This window comes from Marmota monax, unplaced genomic scaffold (genome assembly GCF_021218885.2).
Source record: "Marmota monax isolate L192 unplaced genomic scaffold, Marmota_monax_Labrador192_F-V1.1 WCK01_AAM20220418_F8-fsc00008, whole genome shotgun sequence".
Classification (NCBI taxonomy): domain Eukaryota; kingdom Metazoa; phylum Chordata; class Mammalia; order Rodentia; family Sciuridae; genus Marmota; species Marmota monax.
Window position 1 is genome coordinate 16,220,106 of NW_026694432.1, and position 25,662 is coordinate 16,245,767.

Sequence of the window (25,662 nt, forward strand, 5' to 3'; positions counted from 1 at the left end):
GGGCGGGGGCATGCCCTTAAAGGCTACGTTTTTGTCCCCTGTACCTTCCTCTTCTCTTTGCTTCCTGGCAGCCCTGAGGTGAACAGTTTTGCTTCACTACACCCTCCCCACCATGACGTTCTGCCTCAACCCAGGCCCAGAAACAACGGAGTCAAGTGACCATGAACTAAAATCTCCAAATGTGAGCCAAGATAAATCTTTCCTCCTTTTAAGTTTTTTCTCAGGCATTGTATCACAGCAACAGCAAGCTGTCAAATACCCACAGTTTTTCAACCTTGACTACTGATGTCTTGAACTATATGATTCTTTGCTGTGAGGCCACTGTCCTACACATTGTAGAATGTTTATTAGCATTCCTAGTCTTTATCTATTAGATGCCAGCAGCACCCTGCCCCATGTCCTAACAACTGAAAACAACTCCAGACATTGCCAAATGTCCTCTGTGGGGCAAAATCACTCTCAATTGAAAATCAATGTCTTACAATGAAACTTTACCCAATGATATGAATAGGTTACAGGATCACTGAAGAGAATCAAGGCTCTCCCAGAAAAGGCAGACAGAAGTTGAACTGTGAGGTAGAAAAGTAGTATTTTTCAATACGTTTATTTTATTTATTTATATGTGGTATTGGGGATCGAACCCAGGGCGTCACATGTGCTAAGCAAGTGCTTTACTGCTGAGCCACAACCCCAGCCCAGAAAAGTATATTAAAACATTAGAAATTGCCGGGCATGTTGGCACATGCCTGTAATCCCAGCATCTCGGGAGGCTGAGACAGGAGTATCCCGAGTTCAAAGCCAGCCTCAGCAAAAGTGAGGTGCTAAGTAACTCTGTGAGACCCTGTCTCTAAATAAAATACAAAATAGGGCTGGGGATGTGGTTCAGTGGCCAAGTGCCCTTGAGTTCAATCCCCAGTACCCTCCAACAACAACAACAAAACATCAGAAATAAACTGGGTGTGATAGTACATATTAGTAATCCCAGTTTTGGGGGAGGCTAAGGCTGGAGGGTCCTGAGTTCAACGCCAGCCTGGACAAGATAGTGAGACCACCCCCATCTAAAAAAAAATCAGAAATAAATTAAAAAGAAAATAAAAATATTAAATATAAGTCCTTATAAAACAAGTCTAAACACTAAGTTTTCTTTTGCGGGACTGGGATTGTAGCTCAGCAGTAGAGTGCTCCCCTAGCACAGGCGGGACCCAGGTTCGATCCTCAGCACCACATAAAAATAAAGGCATTGTGTTGTGTCCATCTACACCTAAAAAAAAAAAATGTTTTCTTTTGCGAAAATCCTTTTTTTGAGGAGCTGGTGTTGTGGCTTAGTGGTAGACTGCTTGCATGGCCTAGTATCCAGTCTTTGTACAGTATGGCTCACAGCTGGCCATGCCTGAGCTGGCCCATACCCTGTTGAAGAATAGGCCACTGATCACATGTGTGGCTGTCACAAGACCAAAGTGTTATAAAAGTTTCTAACCCAGCATGGAGTTGCACATTTATAATCCCAGCAACTTGGAAGGCTGAGGCAGAAGGTTTTTTTGTGTGTGTGAGTTCAAAGCCAGCCTAAGCAATTTAGCGAGGCCCTAAGAAAATTATCAAGACCCTGTCCCAAAATAAAATATAAAAGGGCTGGGGACATGGCTCAGTGGTAAAGCACCCTGGGTTCAATCCCAGAACAAAAAAAAAAAAAATTTTTTTTTCTATATACTCTTAATTCCTGACTGTCCTGTCTGGTAGAGTGCTTGTTTAGCATGCAAGAGGCCCTGGATTCAATGCTCAGCACCACAAACAAACAAACAAGGACAATAAAAAAAGCCCTCTTTAACCCTTCAAGAACCAGACCAACACCTACAAGCCAATTTACAATTTACACTTGCTCTTGATTTTTTGTTTTTGTTCAAGAGGCAGAAAGAAAAGTTGATTTTACATCTTTTGAAACACACTGTATAAAAATTAAAGGTAAAGGGATTTTTAAAAAATCCATTTTGGATACTTTAAGACAAAATTTGAAAGTGCATTCAAGTACATCCTTTGTCCCTAATATCTCCTAAAGAGTATGCTCTTTAACCCTTTAAAGACATTCAGCCTCTTTTGTTAGAATGATTGTATAGCTGCAGTGTAGATGAAAAGCAGATTGGCTTCAAAACCTGTTCAATTAATATTCTCTTTCCTTTGAGAGGGTCTTTTAAAAGGTAAATGAGGGCTGGGGCTGAGGCTCAGTGTAGCACATTTGCCTGGCATGTGTGAGGCCCTGGGTTCGTTTCTCAGCAATGCAAATAAATAAATAAATAAATAAAAAGGTCTATCATATCAACAACTAAAAAAAAAGATAAATGATTCAGAAATAGAACTTGTTTAGATGGGCTTATAATTTCCTTCCAATTAAAGTTCTGGGCATAGACAAAGTTAAAGAATGAAAAATATGTCATGGGAAGCTTCATTTCTGTGTTACATAGAGATGTCCTTTGGAAATGGCTGGAACAAGTAGGGCAGCAATTTGAGTTTTGCCCAAGTAACTTGCTTTATGATCTCAGAACAGGTTATTTGTGTGTTTAGAATTGCTGAATACCAAACCAGACAGGGAAACCACCCAGCCCTGACTCACAGCTCCCTTCTTGGGAATTATAATATAATATTATAAAATATAATTCAACTGGGCACGTGGGATGCCCTAATGAACCTTTCAGTTCATTTCCAGGCTTTTCTGCACACAAATACTCCCAGTCTTTAAGACTATAGTTTTGGAGTACCTTTTATGATCATGCAGTCAGTCTGTTTTATATCAAAGAAACATTCCCTTTAATACATTGCCAGAAAATTAAAATGTGGAAATCTTTAGGACAGGCTTGACAAAGAGAAGACTGATCCCAAACTTAATGTCTTGCCTACTGGAGAAGAAGGATGTTTAAAAAGGGATGCAGAGGATTGGGACAATGTGAAAACAAGCATCTGGATTTTCTTATCTTCCTCTTAACCAGAGGGATGCACAGCAGGAAAAACAGGAAAACTTTGGGCTACCCTCCATTCACTCAGAATTAAGGAGTGGTCAGCAAAGCCCTCAGAAACGGAGGGTACCACACTAAAAAGTTATCAGTCTTGGGCTGGGGTTGTGGCTTAGTGGTAGAGCACTTGCCTCAAATATGTGAGGCACTGGGTTCAATTCTCAGCACCACATATAAATAAATGAATAAAATAAAAATAAATTTTTTAAAATTATCAGTCTTAAATCACAAAATTCGGCCTCTACTGGGTAGCCTAACAAAAATGCAATTATAATAACAATGAAAACAAAAAAAGTTCCTCCCAGGGTTGCACAATATTGAACCAATGGGGGCTTTTGCCGCAGAATGAGCAAGAGTGCATTCTAAGATGTCTTCCCCACCCATTTATTGCTATGTCAGTGTCTCCCGCTCTGATGCACTGGATCGAATTTGTGGTTTGTCATCAGAATCCTCTCCAGTGGGGTCATTCTCCTCGCCAGACTCTACATAGATTGGCCAGTCATTGTCTGTGTCACTCTTCTCTTGGCTTTCAGATGATGCCTCCACAAGGCTAAGGTTGATGGGCATCAAATCGTCATCGTCATCATGAGTGTCTGTAACACAGGTGCAGCTGTCACACAACCCGAAGCGCCGCAGCCCCTGAGAAAGGTGGCTCGTGAAGGTTCTTCTGCAGCCCTTGCAGATGATTGGGCGGTTAGATCTGTGTACCTATGATCACAAAAACACACAGTAAATATCACAGAAAAGGGGTTGAGCCAGGGTCCACAGGCCCCATGTGATCTGGCCTCTGCCTGACCCTCCAGCCTCACTTCATGTCCTCTCCCCCTTGCTTTCTCTGCAGAGTCTCAGTCTCACCGAGGTCCTTCCACCCCAGGATGTGTGTGGAGTGTTCCCCCTTCCCATCACCAGCTCCTCACCGTTCCCTGATGCCTTTCAAGAAAGTTGTCCCTGATGCTCTGAGCCAGCTTAGGGTCCCCAACTATATATTCTCACCTATGCTTCTTCCTTTGTTGTATGCCTCATAAATCATTGACAAAATTCAGTAGACTGTAGGCTCTAAGGGGCAGGGACAGAAGCTATCTCATTCATTACTGAATTCCTAGTCCTTGGCACATAAAGGGCATTCAATGAACTGATTAGGACTGATGCTAGGGATTGAACTCAGGGACTTGTATGTGCTGGGCAAACACTCCACCACTGAGCTGAACCCTTGGCTCTTTTTATTTATCTTTTAAAAATTTGAGACAGGGTTTTGCTAAGTTGCTCAGGGTGGCATTGAATTTGCCATCCTCCTGCCTCAGTTTCCCGAGGAGCTGGGATTACAGGTATGTGTCACTCCCTCTGTATAAGGAAATATCTTTTTTTTTTTTTTTTGGTGGTGCTGGAGATTGAACCCGGGACCTTGTACATTCGAGGCAAGCACTCTACCAACTGAAGTATATCCCCAGTCCCAGGTAATGTCCTTCTAATGTGTGCACTCTATAGGGACTCCAGGGTACAGCAGCTCTGAGAACCAGGATACATACAAGAGAGAGGGACAAGAAAGACTGATAAAGACAACCAACAATGATAGCATCTAGTGGGTGTAAAGTAGCATCTCACGTTGGCTTTGATTTGCATTTACCCTATAAGTAATAATGGTGAGCATCTTTACAGGTGCTCATCGGCCATTTGCATGTCTTTTTATTAGAGAAATACCTACTCAAATTCTTTGACCATGTTTAACTAAATTATGCCTTTTTTATTGTTTCACTGTAAGAGTTCTTTAAATTTTTCAGACCCTTATCAAACATTTGCCTTGCAGAGATTTTATCTCATTCTATGGGTTTTTACATTCTTTTTTTTTGGGGGGGGGCAGGGGTACCAGGGATTGAACTCAGGAGCACCCGACCACTGAGCCACATCCCCAGTCCTATTTTTTTTTTTTTTTTGAGAGAGAGAGAGAGAGAGAATTTTTTTAATATTTATTTTTTAGTTTTCGGCGGACACAACATCTTTGTTTGTATGTGGTGCTGAGGATCGAACCCGGGCCGCACGCATGCCAGGCGAGCGCGCTACCGCTTGAGCCACATCCCCAGCACCCCCAGTCCTATTTTGTATAATTTTTAGAGACAGGGTCTTACTGAGTTGCTTTAGCACCTCACCATTGCTGAAGCTGGCTTTGAACTCGCGATTCTCCCGTCTCAGCCTCCAAAGTCGCTAGGATTACAGGTGTGCACCACTGCACTTGGCTCACATTCTTTTTTTTTTGGTGGTGGGGGGGGGCGCAGTCCTGGGGATGGAATGCAGGGCCTCGTGCAAGCTAGGCAAGCGCTCTACCACTGAGTTACATTCCCTGGCCTTATTTTGGCTTTTCCAAAGATTAACTGCCTTGCTCAGAGATGACCATAAATGCAGAGTCTTTCTAAATGGCTGGAAGGTTCTGTGGCTGGTGGGAATCACCAGCTCACATGAAAATAGAATCCTAGGGGCAGCTAGATAGAAGAGAGGTACCTTTGGGTTAAAGCCCTCTTTGCTGCCTACAGGTAGCCTTATAAATGGTAACACACCCCTCCCCTACCCCCAGGGGAAACTGAGGATGCAGGTTATCTCTGGGATCACACCAGTGGGAAGATCCCCACTTCCCTGTCTAAGCCCTGTTGTTCTCTGCCTTTTGACAACCATTCCTAAGCAGGATCTAAAAGTCCTTGACTCTCTCTCTGTAGAAAACTAGTCTGTGTGGCAAGGCCCTAATGGGGATGTGGCTCAATGACAAAGTGCCCCTAGGTTCAGTTCCCAGCAGAAAGGGGTCTGGGGGGCAGGGGAGAGTGAAAGAAAGAGGAGGAAGGAAGAAAGGAAAGAAAACCAGTCTGATATCTGTGTTTTAGCTTTCTCTAAGCGCTACCAGCCCAGCTTTAATTCAGTAGGAGAAATAGGTTCAAAATTCTCTGACAATACCTCAGAGGGCAGAGAAGGGAAAGACAAGCTGCTTTACCCTTACATTACGTAATATCAGGAGCTGCCCCTGCCAGAAGAGCCACGGGGCGGGGCACTTACGCTCAGGGCGTGGCTCCGCAGGTGCTCCTGCCTGGTGAACCTCTTCCCGCAGGTCTCGCACGGGTAGGGCCGCTCGCCAGTGTGCGAGCGGATGTGCCGCTTGAGGATGCCCTTCTGTTTGGCAGTGTAAGGGCAGAAAGGACACTTGTGCAGCTTGATGGGGACGACCAACACGTCACCTGTAGAACCCAATGGATTGATTTAGCGTTACCGTAAGCCGTGGAAACCCTGGCCACCCTCTGATGGATGGGGTCCTGAGCTGGGGGATTCCACCAGCCCAGACACACAGGGAGGGTATCAAAAGACCAGCCTAACTCCAGCTCTGGCTCCCAGTCAGCCAGACGTAGAATGGGCTTCTGACACTAGGTTGCAGGAACCGCCACAGACATAGCTCTCACACTTCTCTGTGATTCACAGTCGAGAAATACATCCCAGGACACAGTATCTTCACATGGAGAGCTGGAGATGCTTCCTGAAACATACTCCCTCTGGTGTGTCTATTCTGTTTGATTTCATTTTGAGATGGTGAGAAATGAGACCTTGTTAGGGACTGAATTGTGTCCCCCTACAAATTCATACCTTAAAGGCTTAACCCCTAAACTGAGTGTATTTGGAGATAAGGCCTTTAAGGAGGTAATTCATGTTAAAAGAGCTCATAAGGGTGGTGCTTAAATGATAGGTCTGGAGGCCCTATAAGAGAAGACACTCCGAGGGGCTGAGGATGTGGCTCAAGCGGTAGCACGCTAGCCTGGCATGCGTGCGGCCCGGGTTCGATCCTCAGCACCACATACAAACAAAGATGTTGTGTCCGCTGAAAACTAAAAAATAAATATTAAAAAATTCTCTCTCTCACTCTCTCTTTAAGAAAAAAAAAAAAAAGAAGAAGAAGAAGACACTCGAAATGACTGATCTTTCAGTCTCTCTCTCCCCCTTATTCTGGTCTCCCCTCCCTACCCTAGAGCTCACACTGTGGGAACTACCATCTGCAAAACAGGAAGAGAGGCCTCACCAGAAACCAACCTTGCCTGCACCTCCACCTTGGACTTCAAGCCTTCCAACTGTGAGAAAATACATTTCTGTTATACTATAACTATACTTTGTTATAGTAGCTTGAGCAGAAGAAGACAGACTCTGAATTATCTCATTATCTTCAAAACTGAAAAAATCCTAAGGAGGAACAGACTTCTGGACCAGAATTCATGCCTGGACAACAGTTCCTAAGAATATCTTCCAGGAATATGGACAACAGTTCCTAAGGATATCTTCCAGGAATATGTAGAAGAGGTCTGCTATAATGCAGACCTTAAATTGTTTGAAATTCATATTAACTCAATATATCTGAAATCATCAAATACCCCGGAATACACTTAAACCTTGTTCCTACATTTTTTCCCCACCTTGCTTATACAACTAGTAAGGTGATGTCATGGTTGTCACCCACACATATAAAAACGGTTCTTCTCAGGTCTTCTGAGTTGCACTTACTGCAGTATTCTGAGATTTGTTCCTTCTATTTGTGCCCTTCAGGATTCACAACTTTGGTCATCATATCCATGGGGACACTAGGGACTCAAACCTTTTGGGTAGAGAAAACTGAGTTAAGTCCTGGTTCTATCAATTATTAGCTGTGTGCCCTTGGACTTCTCACTCAACTTCTCTGTGCCTTACTTTCCTCATCTGTAAAACAGGTTATGACTATCATTCCCGTCTCATTGGATTGTAATAAGAATGAAATGAAATTTAACACCTAAAGTGCAGCACCTGGCACATAGCAAGCACTCATAAATATTAGCCATTTTGCCATCATCATCATTTCTTTTTCTTAATAATTTTTATACCTTTATTTTATTTATTTATTTTTATGTGGTGCTGAGGATCGAACCCAGGGCCTCGCACGTGCTAGGCAAGCGCTTTACCGCTGAGCCACAACCCCAGTCCTATCATCATCATTTCTTTGGCTCTTGTGGTCTCTCTCAACACTGGAGTAACTTTCTCTCTGGGACCACCTCAAGACACCTAACTCTTTTCCAGCTGCCGCAAAAACATGGCAAGGGAATTCCAAGGGAGGGCCCAACATCTTTTGGAGGAGGGGTGGATATATTCTCTTCAGTTTCTGGTTCCCACCCTGATAATGCCTAACATTTTGCAAAAGGTATGGGGACTCTAAAATCTGTTTCCTAAGATAAAGCAGCACCTCATAGCTCAACACCATACACAGGGTGGACTATGATCTTTCTTACTGATTACACTGTAGGTCCTGAGATACCCGTGAAATAGGAATGATAATCTGTTTCCTGGGATGAAAGCAGCAGCTCATAGTTCATCTTTCTGCCAAATGCCTTTGGCGTTGTGCAGGCTTCCTGTCATTTACCCCCCTCAGCTTGGTCTTGGACTATACCCTTGATTATCTACAGGAACATAAAGTAAAATGGGCCCAGCATAAGCCCTGGGGGTGGAGTGGGAAACTGTTAACCATTTCTTCATCAGAAAGGTATGAATTATCTCAGTACTTTCCATTCTCATTCATAATCTAACTTCCCAGTGCAACAACAGTCCCCTTGAATGCATATTACGTCCTAGGTGCTGTGTTTGCAGACATGTGAATATACCTATACAATACCATGTAACACATGTAAAGTTCAAAGTGTTGAAGAAATATAGATAAGAAAGTCATGATTCTCTCTAGGAATTCAGAGGTGATTCCAGAGAAGAGGTGACCTTTGAGCAAAGTTTTGAAGGATGAATGAGTTCACCAGAAGTTCCAGATAAAGGGATCCCAGATAGAGGAACAACACATGCTCAAGCATAGAGATTAAAGATAATATGGAGTATGAGAAGGGGAATTAGGAATGAGGCTGAGGAAAAGGCAAGAGCCAGACTGTGATAGTTTCATTTATTTGTTTATTCAGGAAATTTACACTGAGCACCAACTATGTGTAAGGCTTTGTCTTAGGCCCTGGGGACACAACAGTGAACATTAAGAGACAAAACTACCTGTCCTGGTGGAGCTGACATGTTAAGGAACTGAAACTTTGCTCTATAAACATCTATGATTTTAGGCAGGGCAGGTATATGATCAGATTTTTCATGGTCAGATTTGACTTTTTTTTTTTTTTTTTTTTGAATCGGGAATTGAACCCAGGAACACTCAACCACATCCCCAGACCTTTTTTTTATATTGATTTAGAGACAGGGTTTCACTCAGTTGCTTAGGGCCTTGCTAAATGCCCGATACTGGCTTTGAATTTGCAATCCTCCTGCCTCAGCCTCTGGAGCTGCTGGGATTACAGGCATAGGACACTGTGTCTGGCCAGGTTTAATTTTAAAAGATCCCTCTGGAGACAGTTCAGAGGAAAGATTTAAGAGAGGCAAGATTAAAGGTAGGAATTCTAAGTGGGAGGGGATGCAGGTCTGCATGAGAGATGCCATGAACTAAAACAGTGGTCCTGGGGTGGACACACTGAGGAGAAGGAAAACCAGCAGCACTGATGACCACCTTGCAGGTGGGGATCAAGGAAAGAAAGGGCTCTAAATCATGACACAGATTGTGGGTTGGCGACTTGGTAGAAGATGGTGGACTTGGCAGGGAACACGGGAGGAGAGCAGGTGCAGGAGGAAGAGGTGTCTGCTTGGATTTCACTGTGTTTGAGGTGTGTGCAGAGTGTCCACATGGGGATGTCCAGGTCAGACAGGTAAATCTGGAGCTGGTGGGGAGGGGAAGGCACAGGTTGGAGAGTCCTCCAAGGATTGGAATGGCTGCCTGGGCTGAGCCCATGCTCCCCGCTGAGCACCTCCTGCCCCTGGGTCAGAGGCGGGGAGGGGCCTCCCTGTGCTTCACTGCCTTTTTCACACTGTCTCTGCCTCTTTCCTTAAGCCCTGAGACCTCTGAAACTCTTATCATCAGACGATCCCACTTCTGCCCCTCCCTTAGGGTCACCCCAGCCCTAGGCCATCCCATCCCTTAAAGATGCAATCACCCAGCCTTCAGCAACTCTTGGTTTAATCCTTGGCTGGAATACTGAAAACCACCCTTATAATACCCTGGCCTTTCTGTCCCTTGACTTCCTCTCCTCTTCTCCAGACCTTTGTTCTCTACCCACCTCAGCGCCCTGATCCTAGACAACCAACAGATCACAGGATGCAACTTACCTACGTATTACAATTACCTGGAACACTTAAAAATATACTGATGTCCAGGGGCTGGGGCTGGGGCTGGGACTCAGCAGTAGAGCACTTGCCTCACAGGTGAGGTACTGGGTTCGATCCTCAGCACCACATAAAAATAAATAAACAAAATAAAGGTATTGTGTCCATTTACAACATATGTGTGTGTGTGTGTGTGTGTGTGTGTGTGGTGTGCTAGGGATCAAACCCAGAGTTCACAGATACTAAGCAAGTGCTCTACTATTGAGTTACAAGTTCAGCATCTTTTTTTTGGGGGGGGGGTGTTACTGGGGATTGAATCCAGGGGTACTTAACCACTGAACTACAACCCCAGCTCTTTTTATTTTTTGATACAGGGCCTCACTAAGTTGCTAAAGCTGGCTCGCCCCAAACTTTCAATCCTCCTGCCTCACCACCACCCCAGGTCACTGGGATCACAGGCTTGCACCACTGAGCCTGGCTAGCATCATATTTTTAAAGTGCCCCTCCAAATCTAATGAACAGTCAATGATGAGAATCATGACCCCAGTGCTTTCTACCTAGTCCATACCTGAAACAAGGCAACTTAACACCAACAGAGAAAAATATACAACTGTGTATTCTGATCTCATTTTTTGTTGTTGTTGATTTGTTTGTTTTGTGGTACTGGGGATTGAATCCAGAGTCTATTGCAAGCAAGTGCTCTATCACCGAGCTACATCACCAACCCCTTTTTAAATTTTGAGGTAGCTTCTTGCTAAATTGCCAAGGCTGGCCTCAAACTTGCCATCCTTTTGTCTCAGCCTCCTAAGTAGCTGGGATAACAGGACTGGGCCATCCCTCCCACTTCTGATCTCATTTTAAATTCGTGACCACTAAACTCATAAGATCCATTGGTTCTGCCCAGGCATCCTGTTTCCTTGGTTCATTCACTCTTCCACTTTTCTCAGTGACTATTTTAATCCTTCCCTTTGCTCAAAAACTCAAACCCTAACTCCTACTCCTCAATTTCAGCAGCTGTTCTTACTTCTTAACTCATTGAGAAAAAGAGACATCAAAAGAGAACCTCCTGCCAGGCATGGTGGCACTGGCTCCCAGCAAACGGGAGTCTGAGACAAGAGGATCACAAGTTCAAAGTCAGCCTCAGCAACTTAAGTGAGGCAACTAAGCGATTCAGCAGACACTGTCTCCAAAGAAAGACTAAGAAGAGCCTGGGGATGTGGCTTAGTGCTTAAGTCCCTCTGGGTTCAATCCCTGGTACCAAAAAAAATCTAAAGGACTTCCCATGGCCTGCAAAGCCTGACCTGGTGGCTCTTACCTGGCCTCCTCATCTCTCTACACTCTCAGCCTTGCTCAGCCCACTAAAGTCACTCCAGTATCTGTGCTGTCCCTTTTGTTCACTCACAAGCATGATCATACACATGGGCCTTTGCACTTTGCTCTCCCTATCTGGAACATTCCCTGATATCTGTACAATTTCTAATCACTACATCCTCTTTCCAATTTACTTCCTAGGTGTCCTATCTTCACTAGGAAGCAAAACAATGCAGGCAACCAATGTAGGTGAACTTTCCAAGAAGAGGTGGGACATGCTGGAGCTGGGGTTGAAGAGAGTGGAGGAGATGAGATGACAGGAGGACCTTAGCTTTGACAGTGTCTGCTACATCAGGGATGACCAATGCAGATTTGTGATTATTGCAGCAACCTCCCAGGGTCCCTGCCCTATCTCATGCCATCTCGTGTTGAGGCCAAATTAATCTCCCTGAAGCATAGATCTGGTCTATTCCAAGCTCACAAATTACCCAAAACTCTTCTTCCTGCAGATGAAGCCTCACTAAGCACTGAAGATTTCCTGCAGTCTGACTCCAATCAATTTTTCCCTATGTCTCCTTCTCTTACTCTGGAATGCCATCTCTGTGGAATCTCCCAGAATTCCCAGTAAGAAATCATTCTCTTGGTAGATCACTATGAACACAGAACTCTGTCTCTCAGCATCAGGAAGAGATGACATCATTTCTTTTTTTTTTTTTTATAATTTTTATTGTTGGTTGTTCAAAACAATGACATCATTTCTAAACATGTCTTATCTCCTCTAAAGACACCATTGGGCCAGGTGTGGTGGCACACACCTATAATTCCAACAACTCAGGAGGCTGAGGCCAAAAGTAAAAGAGAGTTTAAAGCCAGCTTCAGGAACTGCAAGGCACTGAGCAACTCTGTGAGACCCTGTCTCTAAATAAAATACAAAACAGGGTTGGGGATGTGACTCAGTGGTCAAGTACCCCTGAGTTCAATTCCTGGTCCTCCACCCCTGCAAAAAGACACCATTGGTTCTTTGAGGGCTGCATTCATGTGGGACAGCTTTGTGCCTTCACAAGGAAAGAACTCAAATATTGGAGTAAATAAATGAATAACAAAACAAATCAATCCCACTGTGTGCCTTGGCACTTGGAATAAATTTACTCTGGAGCTGTGTTAATGAAATCAACACCTGGTAACAATAGGCACTGCTGAGGCCCAGGTAGCTCCTCGACACAGTACCCTGCAGTTATAAACCTGATTTTCCATACTGGTTAAGACCAGACTTGAATGAAGGTGGTGCAGAGCCAAATTACTATTTCTAGATACTCTTTGAGCTTATGGAAAGAAGGGCTAAAGGACAAAAAAATCTTGACACTGAAATCCTCTATCCCCTCAAGATACCTTCTTAGTCTCTTTAGTAAGTGGTGTAAAGCCAGCCCAGATTTCTTTCTTTCTTTCTTTTTTTTGGTACTGGGGATTGAACTCGGGGCTGCTCTACCACTAAGCAACATCCCCAGTCCTATTTTGTATTTTATTTAGAGACAGGGTCTCACTGAGTTGCTTAGCGTCTTGCTTTTGCTGAGACTGGCTTAGAACTCAAGGTCCTCCTGCCTTAGCTTCCTGAGCCCCAGGATTACAGGCATGCACCACCACACCCGGAGCCAGCCCAGGTTTCTAGTTGAAGCTCTGATGCTTGCTTACAGGTTCTGCATTTGGAAAGTTCACTAAACAGTCTCTGTTTCCCCACATTTCCTCTGCCAAATTCATGGGGGTTTATGAGGGTCTCATGGATGGTGAAATGCTAGTATCATGAGGAAACAGGAATTCCAACAAATCCCCACAGTATGTTCACTGAAACAGCCACTGCCTTAAACAAATGCTGGTTAAGCCACAGATGTGGAAGACCAGAGCAGCAAAAAAACATTTTCAAGTTTTGAAGTCTAGTTTTAATCAGACATGGTATTCTTGCTTTAAGAAAAAAAAAAAAGAAAGAAATTAACAAGTATCAAAATGGTCATTTAATAAGGAATAAATGTAATTGATTTCCTCTTTTTTTTTTTTTTTTTGGTACCAGGGATTGAACTCAGGGGTACTTGACCACTGAGCCATATCCCCAGCCCTGTTTTGTATTTTATTTAGAGACAGGGTTTCACTAAATTGCTTAGCACCTCACTTTTGCTAAGGCTGGCTTTGAACTTGCAATTCTCCTGCCTCAGCCTCCCAAGCTGCTGGGGTTACAGGTATGCGCCACTGTGCCTGGCCTGATTTCATTGTTTAATACTGAAGGTCGAACTAGAAGGTGATTCATTATTTCTTGAGGTTCTGAAGCCACCTTTCATCAGTAAAGTGGAAGCCCAGTTTGTTTCTGTCTCCCATAAGCTGGGTTGTGATTGCCCTACCTGTTAAGAAGAGTTGAACATGTGAACTCGTTTTTCAGAATTGCTCAAGAAAACAACCAAATTCTCTTAACACACAAATGGCATGAGGTTGGGGAATGCAGCTCAGTAATAGGGTACTTGCTTAGCATGCATAAGGCCCTGGGATCCAGCTCCAACACCGAAACACAGACACACCTACCAAAGGATGTGAGAAATTGACTCCCATGGAGCTAAACACTAGTTTTAAAATATTCTCAAGTAGACAGCACTTCAACCACTCATATATACTGAGTGCCTACTATGTGCCAGGTACCATATAAATCTCCTTTGCAATAGAACACAATATCCTATGTGAGGAAAAAATACTGACAACCTTCTCTTCTGATCCTCACAATAACCTTGTGGGAAAGGTAGGGTAGGAACGATTCTTTCCATTTTAAATATGGCAAAACAGCTCAGAGATTCAGTAATTTAACTAAGATCCCATTGCTGGATAGTGGAAAAGAGGGGCTTCTTCCCATATCTCCAAATTGCCCTCAACATGCTTCTATAGTCATCCTCATTATCCATGAATTCAACCAATCACTAACTGAAAATATTGGTGAAGAAAGTGTGTCTAGGGCTGGGGCTTTAGCTCAGTAGTAGAGTCTCTGCCTACCATGCATGAAGCACTGGGTTTGATCCTCAGCACCACATAAAAATAAACAAATAAAATAAAGGAATTCTGTCCAACTACAAAAAAATTTTAAAAAATAAAAAAAAGAAAGTGTGTCTATACTGAACAAGTGCAGATTTTTTTCATTGTTTTGTCATTGTTCCCCAAACAATGCATTATAACAACTATTCACATAGCATTTACATTGTATTAGATATTATTCATAATCTGGACAGGAGGATGTTTATAGGTGACAGGCAAATACTGCATCATTTTACATAAGGGACTTGAGCACCGGGTACTTATTATCTGAGGGGATCCTGGAACCAATCCCTCATGTATACCAAAAGAGAACTGTACTCTGGTTGTAGAGGTAAAACACAGATACGTGAAGAAACGATGTCCTGAATAGAGCAGGTGGTGGTGGTGGTGATGGTGACAGATGATGGCAGTGACAAACATCAATGGTGATGGTGACCACGATGATGGAAGAACACAAGGCACAGAAGGTGCATGCTAAATGACCAGCAGAGACGATGAATGTTAATGGAGCTCACCTGAGTCCTCTCCATACCAGTCAGTCTGGACATCCATCATGGAACTCATAGCTACCCCTGCACCTTCCGGTCTTCCCTCCAAACCCCGAGGGAAGTGATGGTCTGCCTCGTCTTTGCTCGGGACAGCACCGTTGCGCAAGAGCGCCTCTAGGAACTGCTTCACGTGGTAGTTACTGTAAGCCAAGTCCATGGCCTGGCCGCTGGGCAAGGCTTCCTCCATGTGGGCCAGACTCAGGGGGGCGGCATACTGCTGCAGCTGTTCACCCACCTCCACCTCAACTTCAGCGGCATCGAATTCTACCTTGGGCTCTACGCGTTTGGGCAGAGTGGCGAAGTCACTATCAGTCGAGCCTCCACTCTGGCTGTCTTTCACCACCAGTTCCAAGGGGTGGCAGTCCCCGCAGTCATCGCAAGGGGATTCTCTCATGTCCACACTCTCTTCTCCCTTGGCTGGAGAGGACACCAAGCTCTTGGTGCCACAGGAGGTCCCCTCCTTGCCTGAACTGGGGCTCTCACTGTCGACCTGATGAGCTGCTGCAGCTGCTGCCGCCGCTGCCGCAGCCGCGGCCACCGCTGCCGCCACTGCGGCCTCCTTCTCCATCTTTCGGCAAATATCAAGGGATGACCGGATATATGTCTTGCAGAAGTTCACCACGTCGTTCATCTGCAGGTAGCTGGCAGCTGACATGACTTCAATCACATTCTCCCCACATAAATCCAACTTCCCGGAATAAAGGAAATCTAAGATGGTGGAGAAGGCGTCGGAGGTGACGATGTCCAAGGAGGCAGTGCTGTGCCGCCCGCTGTCCTGGATATAGTGAATGAGCAGGGCTCGGAAGTAGCCGCTGTTAGCAAACAAGATGTTCCTGTGAGCCTTGAAGATGCGCCCTTCCACGATGATGCTGCAGTCACAGAAAAAGTCCCTCTTCCGCTGTTCATTCAGCTCCCCCAAGAGCTTGGCATAATAGGACTGCATCTCCATTTCGCCACCAGCTGCTGCGGCTGCTCTGAAGTGGCCTGTATCTCTGCCAAGATTTTTGTTTAAGTTAACTCATAAACTCCAACCTTACAAATAAGATGCTTACTATGTTTTGGCAGTCCGGGGAATTGAACCCAGGAACTGTCTACCACTGAGCTAAATCCTCAACCATTTTAATTTTTTTTTATTTTGAGACAGGGTCTTGCTAAGTTGCCCAGGTTGGACTGGAACTTGCAATCTGCCTGCCTCAGTCTTCCAAACAGCTGGCATTATAGGTGTGTACCACCACACCCGGCAAAATGCTCATTAAAAACATAAAATAAAATTCTTGTAGTTCAGCGTGGTGGTGCATGCCTGTAATCCCAGCAACTCAGGAGGTTAAGGCAAGGAAACCACAAGTTCAATGCCAGCCTCAGCAACTTGGTGAGGCCCTGAGAACTTAGAAAGTCCCTGTCTCGAAATAAAAAAATAAAACTAAAAAGGGATAGGGATGTGGCTCAGTGGTTAAGCACCTCTGGGTTCAATCCCTGGAACATCATCAACAACAACAAAAACACAACTTCTAAAACCACTGGTTCAATAGTGTCTTTATGACATGAACTATTTGGGATCTAATAAAAATCAGAGGTTATCCACGAGGCTGGGGTTGTGGCTCAGCGGTAGAGCGCTTGCCTCGCACGTACGAGACCCTGGGTTCGATCCTCAGCATCACATACAAAAATAAATAAATAAGTAAACAAGTGAAAAAAAATAATTAAAAAAATCAGAGGTTATCAGTTAGGCTAATTGATAAAAGAAGAAGAACAAAATTAATTATAGCTAACTACAAGTGAGCATGATACTTAAGTGTTTTAGGTGGATATTTTCTATAAATTTTTGTAAAAACCCTGTGAGTAAATAATGACATTGTCCCCATTTTTCCCAAAAGATAGTTGAGGACAGGAGATGCCCTAGCTATAACAAAGACAGGACCCAGAACTGTGTCTATGGTCCTCCAGAGTCAACGTTTTTATGCCCTACGTTCTCCTTTCTTTTTTTTTTTAATTTTTAATTTTTTTTTTGGCAGGGGCTACTGGGGATTGAATTCAGGGGCACTGGACCACTGAGCCACATCCCCAGCCCTATTTTGTATTTTATTTAGAGACAGGGTGTCACTGAGTTGCTTAGTGCCTTCCTGTTGCTGAGGCTGACTTTGAACTTGCGATCCTTCTGTCTCAGCCTCCCAAGCCTCTTTAATTACAGGCGTGCACCACTGCGCCCCAGCATTCTCCTTTCTTTAAGGCTCAAATTACAGAAAATATCCAAATTTATCTGGACATGGTGCACACAGCTGAAATCGCAGCGACTCAGGAGGCTCAGGCAAGAGGATTCCAAGTTTGAGGCTGGCCTCACCAATGCAATTAAGGAAGACTCTGTCTCAAAATAAAAATAAGAAAGGGCTGGGATTGTAGCTCTGTGGTAGCTGGATTCAATCCCGAGCACCACACACGAAAAACTACCCCAAACCTAAAAAGAACTGTTCAGTCTCTAATGTCTTAATATAGATTTTGAGATCGACAAGTACAATCTCAGCTCACACCTTTTATCTCCACTTTGTGGAAACATCTGGTGGCTTCCTGGGCAACTCAGTGTATGCTACCTATTCTAATGGTTCTGGTGTGGTTGTAGGCTCCTGGGGAACCATCCTTTCCCTGTTCTTGGCTAATGTGCTTTGCATAAAGATGTGTAAAATGCAATGCAGGCTGCTATGATCACTGCATCCCACCCTCTGATCAGAGTGGTTGACTCAGAGATGGCCATAAGGCTTGGCCAGAGCCAATGAAAAGAAATAAAACATTTGCTGGGTTTTTCGGAGGGGGGAAAAAAAGAGCACTCTGCTCTATGAGCATACAGGATGTAAGAGACCCTGCTACCATACCACCAGGGGAACTAGCCTGACAAAGACCACAGCCCAGTCAGCTGATGGAACCTGGGGACACCATCTGAGTCCCAGCTCAAGCTGTGCCAAGAGCCAATTAAGTCTCTTTTTGCTTTAGCTAGTCTGAGTTCGATTTTCTATTGCTTGCAACTAAAAGACTCATAATTGACAGAACTCCACTACCTTTGGTTGACTCGTTCCTATTCTTTCTTTCTTTCCTGGCCCTTCTCTGTCAGTGGACTACAAGCCCTTTGAAGGCATGTGCATGTCTTACTCACCATGACAGCCCCTCAGCACCTGGCATAGTGTTTTGGTTACAGTATGTTTGCTAAGTTAAAAGGAACTTAACTGCTAAGTAGAACAAGTATAAATCAAGTTTAAGTCCACCTGGTAATGAAGACAGAGATGCTGGCCCTCTTCCCTCAGCTCTCCCCTTCATCTTCTCTCATCACACAAACCACAGAACCACCATAACTGCCCCTTTACCCACTGACTCTCCAAGCTCAGAGAAGTTCCTACAATCAAGTACAGTCAGCCCTCTGTATCTGTGGGTCTTGCATCCATGTGTTCAACTAATTGCAGATTGAAAATATTCAGGGTGGGAGGGAGTTGTGTCTGTACTGAACATGTTCAGACCTTTTTCTTGTCAATATTCCCTAAACAATATCGTATAGCAATTATTTACACAGCATATACATTGAGGATTTAATGGATATGCATAGGTTATAGGCAAATGTTAGGCTTTTTTTTTTTTTTTTTTTTTTGATACTGGGGATTGAACTTGGGGGCATGTGAACACTGAGCCACATTCCCAGCCCTGTTTTGAATTTTATTTAAAGACAGGGTCTCACTGAGTTGCTTAGTGCCTCTCCATTGCTGAGGCTGGCTTTGAACTCATGATCCTCCTGCCTCAGCCTCCCAAGTCACTGGGATTACAGGCCATTTTATAGAAGGGATTTGGTATCCTTTGGGGTCCTGGGACCAATTGCCTATACATGCTAAGGGACAACTGTATATCATCTCCCTTTACTAGAGTCACAAAAGGCTACCTAGATCTGCTAACAACTCTTCAACCACACTACCTTTCTACAAATAGAGCTCAAAGTGTTTGTCCCCCAACCCAAAGACATGGCAACCCCTTCTTTCCAAAATGGTCTCTCCACCTGCAAATTAGGTCCCCTGAGGCCTACACATTAATTGCACAGACTTTACTCATAAAGACCCATCGCAACCTTCTTGAATAGCAATCTACATCTACTTTATGCGTATTTACAACAAGGGATGTAATAAATTTAGAAACCAGAGAACCAATTAGGAAGGTAAGGGAGAGGAACTTCTATAAACAGATCAAATGACAAACTTAAAAGTGAGAACTAACAGGGAAAATTCAAAAAATTACAAAAAGTTGAACAAGGAATATTTTAAAAATATTAGCCTAAGGCCATTTAGCTAAAGGTATTAACTGATCCTACACACTCAAAATGGCCTAAGGACATCAATAACTTATAGCCCAAGGCTATAATTGATGGATTTAAGGCATCAAGAAGATTCTCCTTTTTATATTCATTCTAAACTCAAAGAAATTATACCAAAATTTTGATAATTTTTTCATCCAAAGTAGTTAAAGTTAACATCTTGGTTCAAAAACAAAAACAAAAACAAAAAAAGGAAGAAAACTCTCAGATAGATGAAAAATTCTACTGTTCCCAAATAAATCAACCCTGAAAGTTATCACAGGATGCAGGGTCATTCTCACCTTTTCAAATGACCCAACCAGGCATTCTTAGCAGTTCTTGCTATTGCCTTTGACAATTAAAATATTAAGGTAAAATCAAGATACAGAAAAACACCACATTTAAATACTATATTTTATTCTTTCTCAGAACCGAGAAAAAACATTTCGGATTGATAAAATCACATTTTTCAATGTGCTAATTCCCAGTGTTGGTGAGGATATAATTTGGAGCATCATTTTAGAAAGGGATTTGGAAATATTTTTTTAAATTTTAAATGAAAGCTGGGCCAGGTATGCTGGCACACACCAGTAATCCCAGCAACCGGGAGGCTGAGGCAGGAGGATCACAAGTTGCAGAACAGGCTAGGGAACTTGAGACTCTGTCTCAAAATAAAATAATAATAATAAAAATAAATCCCCAATACTTGTCAAAGAAAAAAAAATGCAAGCTGGGCTGTTAGTGAGGGCCTATAGTTCCATCAACTCAGGAGGCTGAGACATCCAAGGATGATCACTTAAGCCCAGCAGTTCAAGGCTAGCCTGGGCAACATAACAAGGCCAGTCTCAAAGAAAAAGAAGAAAGGAAAAAAAAATCCTTAAAATACATACACTTTTTATCACAGCAAGTTCATTGCTATAAATTTACCTGTTGAGATGTAGACACCAAAATACATCAAATCATATATTCAGAGTTTTACGTATTATCACATTTTTGTACTATCACAAAAGTAGAAATAATTTGAACCTTCATTATTAGGAGAGAAGTTAAATCACTGATATTACAGTCACACCATAGAATAGTAAACAACTGTGAAATCTGACAGAATCAAAGTGGAGTCTTTGTGTGTGTGTGGAGGGGTGTGGGGGGGTGTGGGGGGTGTATTAGTGGAAACTGAACCCAGAGGTGCTCGATCACTGAGCCACATCCCCAGTCCTTTCTTTTCTTTTCTTTTCTTTCTTTTTTTTTTTTAAGAAAAGTTCTCACTAAATTGCAGAGGCTGACTTCAAACTTGCAATCCACTTATTTCAGACTCCTGAGTCATTGGGATTTCAGGTATGCACCACCATACCTGGCAAAGTTGAGTTAAACCTTAGCAAAATTAAACTAAATTAAGCCAGGAGAGTATGAAAGAGGGGACCTCCTGCTAATTCCTGATAACAAGAAGTATCTCAAAGACTTCTAGAACCACAATCTTGCACAAAGGTCACTGCTACCTTACCCCCAAAATGCCACAAGGACACATGCCCAACAACTGCCTGTTTAATATTAGACCAATGCAATCCTTGCAGCCAAGAATTATTGTTTCAAAATATGTAATTCTTCTCATTTTGTCTTTAAAAACTTCCCTTTGACTAATCTCATTGGTTATATCAAGTTTACTATGGCATGTACTTTGCCATTGCTATGCTATTCTATTCCCAAATAAACTTAATTAATCTCTAAAGAAGCTCTCTCGGATGGCTATTTAGGTTGACACAATCATTTAAGAACTATCTACATTTACATGAAAAGATCATCAAAATAAATTAAGACAAAAAATCAAACACAAAATGTATAGTTTATGCACACGTGTGTATATACACACATACACATATATGTATATTTGCATTTTCTAGCATACATGTAACTTTTTTCTGGAAAGTTATATGAGAAAGAGTTAAGAATGGATACCCTTGAGGAGAGGAACTAGGGATAAAAAGTGTGTCTGGCTGGGCTTGGAGGCGCACACCTATAATCTCAGTAACTCAGGAGGTTGAGGCAGGACAAATGCAAGTTTGAGGCCAGCCTCAGCAATACAGCAACTTTGTGAGACCCCATCTCAATATAAAAACTATAAAGAAATAGTGATGTGGCTTAGTGGTTAAGTGCTCCTGGTTCAATTAACAGTACAGGAAAGAAAAAAAGGAGAGAAGGAAAGTGGGAGGGAGAAAAGAGGGAGGGAGGGAGGGAAGAATGAATGAATGAATGTGGTCAGGGGACCTTCACTTTTCATTTTAAATCTTCCTGACTGGGGGTGTGTGGTGTGTAGGCCTGTAGTCTCAGCTGCTAGAGAGGCTGAGGCAGAAGGATTACTTGAGACCAGTCTGGTGACATAAAGAAACCCCCATCTCAAAATACAAAGCAAAACTTGAAGGGTGGTGGCACATGCTTTAATCCTAGTGACTTGAGAGGCTGAAGCAGGAGGATCCCAAGTTGTAGGCCAGCTTCCCAACTTACCAAGATCTTATCTCAAAAAAAGAACAAAAGCAATACATACAACATTGTAGAATATTCCAAATGTTCTACATTCCAAATGCACAGAAAGGTTTGGTTTGGGATTGAACCCAGGGGTGCTCTACCACTAAGCAACTTCCCTAGCCCTTTTTATTTTTTATTTTGAGACAGGGTCTCACTAAGTTATTAAGATTGGCCTCAAACTTGCATCCCTCCTGCCTCAGCCTCCCAAATTGATGGGATTACAGAAGTGTCCCACCATGACCAGATTCATTCTTTTTTAAAATTAAAAAAAAGGGGGTGGTGTGCTGGGGCTATGGCTCAGTGGTAGAGCGCTTGCCAAGCATGGGTGAGGCACCTGGGTTCCATCTTTGGTACCACATTAAAAAAATAAGTTAACTTATTTTAAAAAATAGGAAGAATGGGTATAGGGATAAGAAATTGGCAATCCTGGGAGCTAAATATGTAAGTATATACAGACTCTTTTTCCCCAGGACCTTATACATGGTAGGCAAGCATACTATCTCTGGGCTACATTCCACCAATTTTTTTTTTTTTTTTTTTTTGAGACAGGGTCTTGCTAAATTGCCCAGGCTGGTCTCAAACTTACATTCCTTCTGCCTCAGCCTCCCAAGTAGCTAGGATTATAAACATGCACCACCACACCAAGTTTACAATACTTGTTGTTGGTTTTTTTTTTTTTTTTTTTTTTTTTGGTACCAGGGATTGGACCCACAGGCATTTAACCACTAAGCCACATACCCAGCCCTTTTTTACTTTTTTTTTTGAGACAGGGTCTCACTAAGTTGCTGAGTTTGGCCTTGAATTTGCAATCCTTCTACCTCAGCTTCCCAATTCACTGGGATTACAGTTGTGCACCACCACTATAATACTTCTTAATTTGCAGAACAGTCTGATCTACAGGACTCCTTCCCAGGGTACTTCCTTCTTTCACTGGAAGATGCTCCTTTCAGAGTATCCCAAACCCATTTCTTTTGGCTTTCTTACTGTTAATATTCTTGATTTTTTTCCAAGACATTCAAATACTCCATGACTTTCAGAAAGACTAGTCACATATTTTTCCAAAGATTTCCCCAATTCTGCATTTGGTATGTACTTATGAAATATTTATTTATATCAACCCCACTTGCTCTGCATCCTTGGGACATGCTGAAGATCACCACTTCCCTTGGTAAAGCAGGTAAGGGTAAACTTCTCATTGACAACACTCTTAGAAGCACATTTACCCACACTCTGGCAGGGACCTTTCTAACCTTCTTTTTTTTTTTTTTGAATTTTTTTTTTTAATATTTATTTTTTAGTTTTCGGCGGACACAACATCTTTGTTTGTATGTGGTGCTGAAGATCAAACCCGGGCCGCACGCATGCCAGGCCAGCGCGCTACCGCTTGAACCACATCTCCAGCCCCTTTCTAACCTTCTCATGGTTCCAATTCAATTCAACAGTTACTAGCCAGGGGTACACTGCCTGACATAAGGATGATGTCAGGAATAGAAAAATTAATCAAGTAAAGTGCCTGGGCTCCATACCACCACCTGCAACACAAACTCCCATATGCCCTTGAGGGAATCCTAACCAGACACACATCTATCTTTGATCAGAGGCTAAAGCAACCTTGAATTCCAGCCCATTCCTGACAATACTCCTCCCGTCTCAGCAACCTGAGAGTAATAAAAACTTAAGTTGTTAGCATTGACTGTAAAGTGTTCAGTACAAAACATGATACCACTACTTTATAAGCGTATTAATCTTAACCTCACAATAATCCAGTACAGTAGATGTTATCATTACATCCTCTTTCTCAGAGAAGGAAATTGAGGTTCAAAGATACAGATAACACGTCCACGCTAGGAGGAACCCAAAAACCTGGAATCAATTGAATCCAGAACTGACATCCTTAACCACTATGTTAACCTATCTCCCCCAAATCCTCCTGGATATCCTGTGCTGGGTTGGGAAAGTCACTCCTTTCTCCGACACATGGAAAGGATGGGAACCACAGAGGAGAAGAGTTTTCATTTGCACAGGAAGAATTTCAGGGCCAACTGCATCTTTAGTTCACAGGCTAAATTACTCCAAGATAGGAGGACCCTCCCCTATCCAGAGCCTGACCGATGGAGACCTCCGGAACCACCTACTGGGCAGTCCAGGGCTCCCGAGGGTGGGGCCTCGAGGCCTTGCCCCTCCCGCAGCCTCCCCGACAAAGTGACCATAGCAGCGGCGGACACTGCCCCAGCCCGGCCAAGCATCATTCACCATCGTAATGAGTGGACGCCAGGACCCCGGCTGGACGACGCGAGGGACAGCCCAATGCCAAGGAGTGGGGTAGCTGTGCCGCCGCGCCCGCCTCTCCCCACACTGAAGGAGGGAGGGGATCGGCCACTGAGTGCCGGTTCGCGCCGCCGGGGTCCCAGGAGTTGCCAGGGCCAGGCGCTCGGAAGGAGGCTGACTGGATGGGAGCAACCCTGCCTGCAACCCACCCACCGGACTGGCCTCCCGGGGAGCCCCCAATATTCCCCAAACCAATGACTGAGGCAGCGCGAACCTGCTTCTCGGCTCTCACCTTCCACCGGGTTCCAGCAGCGCCGCCACCACCAAGCTACGCGCACCGACACGCCCCCCTTTCATTCACCTGGCGCCCACTCCGGTGAGAGGCGGGGCAGCTGGCCAATCGTACAAGCTATTGGGCTCTGGAAGGCGGGCCTTCGGCCAGCAGGTTAGTCAATGGCGCTGGCGCCCCCTCCAGAGGATGCGCTCTGAAGGCTCCAGGGCTCGCGGAGTGATGGGAGTTGTGGTCTCAGCTCTTGCTTTTCGGGGGAAGATATAGTGGACAAAACTACAAGTACCAAGATGCCAAAAGGGGCAAGAACCCGTGCTTGTAAAAAGCTGTCTCGGTTCTGTCTTTTGAGTCCCACTTGAGAGATCTGCCAAGTATCAGTCTCTTTGTCCCGAGATCTGAAAGCACGTCGTGGATAGTAAGGCAGCCTGGAGAATTAGAGCTTTGTCCTATCAGTCCGCTCGCATTTTACTTAGGGCGCTCTCCGCAGAATTCCAGAAATGAGGGAAATGGTTTAATTTACTCAACAGGTTTTTCTTGCACACCCGCCATCCACCTTCACCGAGTAGTAGTTACAAAAGATAAAGACACAACTCCTTTCTCTATTTCGACTTTCAGGTTCCTATACACCAGTGAAACAGCCGTACAAGGTGATAAATAGCAGTACTGGCACGTTCTGGGACAACTGTGAACAAGACAAGACCGGTTACAGCTCTCAGGAGCTTAGTTCTAATGGGCGCGCGGGGCGGGGTGGCATATTAGCTTGAGGGCTACTTGGAACGAGGTACCACCAATTGGGTGGTGTAAAGAGAAATGTATTGTCTCACGATTCTACTAGTCTGAAATCGAGGTAGCAGGGTTTGTTTGCTCCTTCTGAAGGCGGTGTGGGAAGCATCTGTTCCAAGGGCTATGTCCTTGGCTTGTAGATGATCATCTACATATTCATACAGCATTTTCCTTCACTGTCCAAATAAGGATACCAGTCATATTGGATTAGGGGTTCACTCTAAAACAATGTGAAGCCAGGCGTAGCGGCACATGCTTCTAGTCTCAGCTACTTTGGAGGCTGCGGCAAGAGAATCCAGAGTTTCAGGACAATCTGGGCAACATATTGAGACCCTGTCTCAAGGAAGAGAGAGCGCGCCAAACAGAAATTGGCGCTGG

The 25,662-nt window shown here is 43.9% G+C and overlaps 1 protein-coding gene and 1 long non-coding RNA gene across 2 annotated transcripts; one reads left to right on the forward strand and one right to left on the reverse strand.

The window, feature by feature from the left end:
• Positions 1–68: 68 nt before the first annotated feature.
• Positions 69–4,456, forward strand: LOC131423206 (uncharacterized). The gene is made up of 2 exons (XR_009224329.1): positions 69–181; positions 4,390–4,456. It is a non-coding gene; the product is annotated as an uncharacterized LOC131423206 (long non-coding RNA).
• Zbtb8b (zinc finger and BTB domain containing 8B) lies at positions 159–16,091 on the reverse strand. The gene is made up of 3 exons (XM_046469244.2): positions 15,074–16,091; positions 6,039–6,217; positions 159–3,710 (listed from the first exon to the last, which is right to left on the reverse strand). The coding sequence occupies exons 1-3, from the start codon at positions 16,053–16,055 to the stop codon at positions 3,393–3,395; spliced, it is 1,479 nt and encodes a 492-aa protein (XP_046325200.1). The 5' UTR covers positions 16,056–16,091; the 3' UTR covers positions 159–3,392.
• Between the last annotated feature and the right edge of the window lie 9,571 nt (positions 16,092–25,662).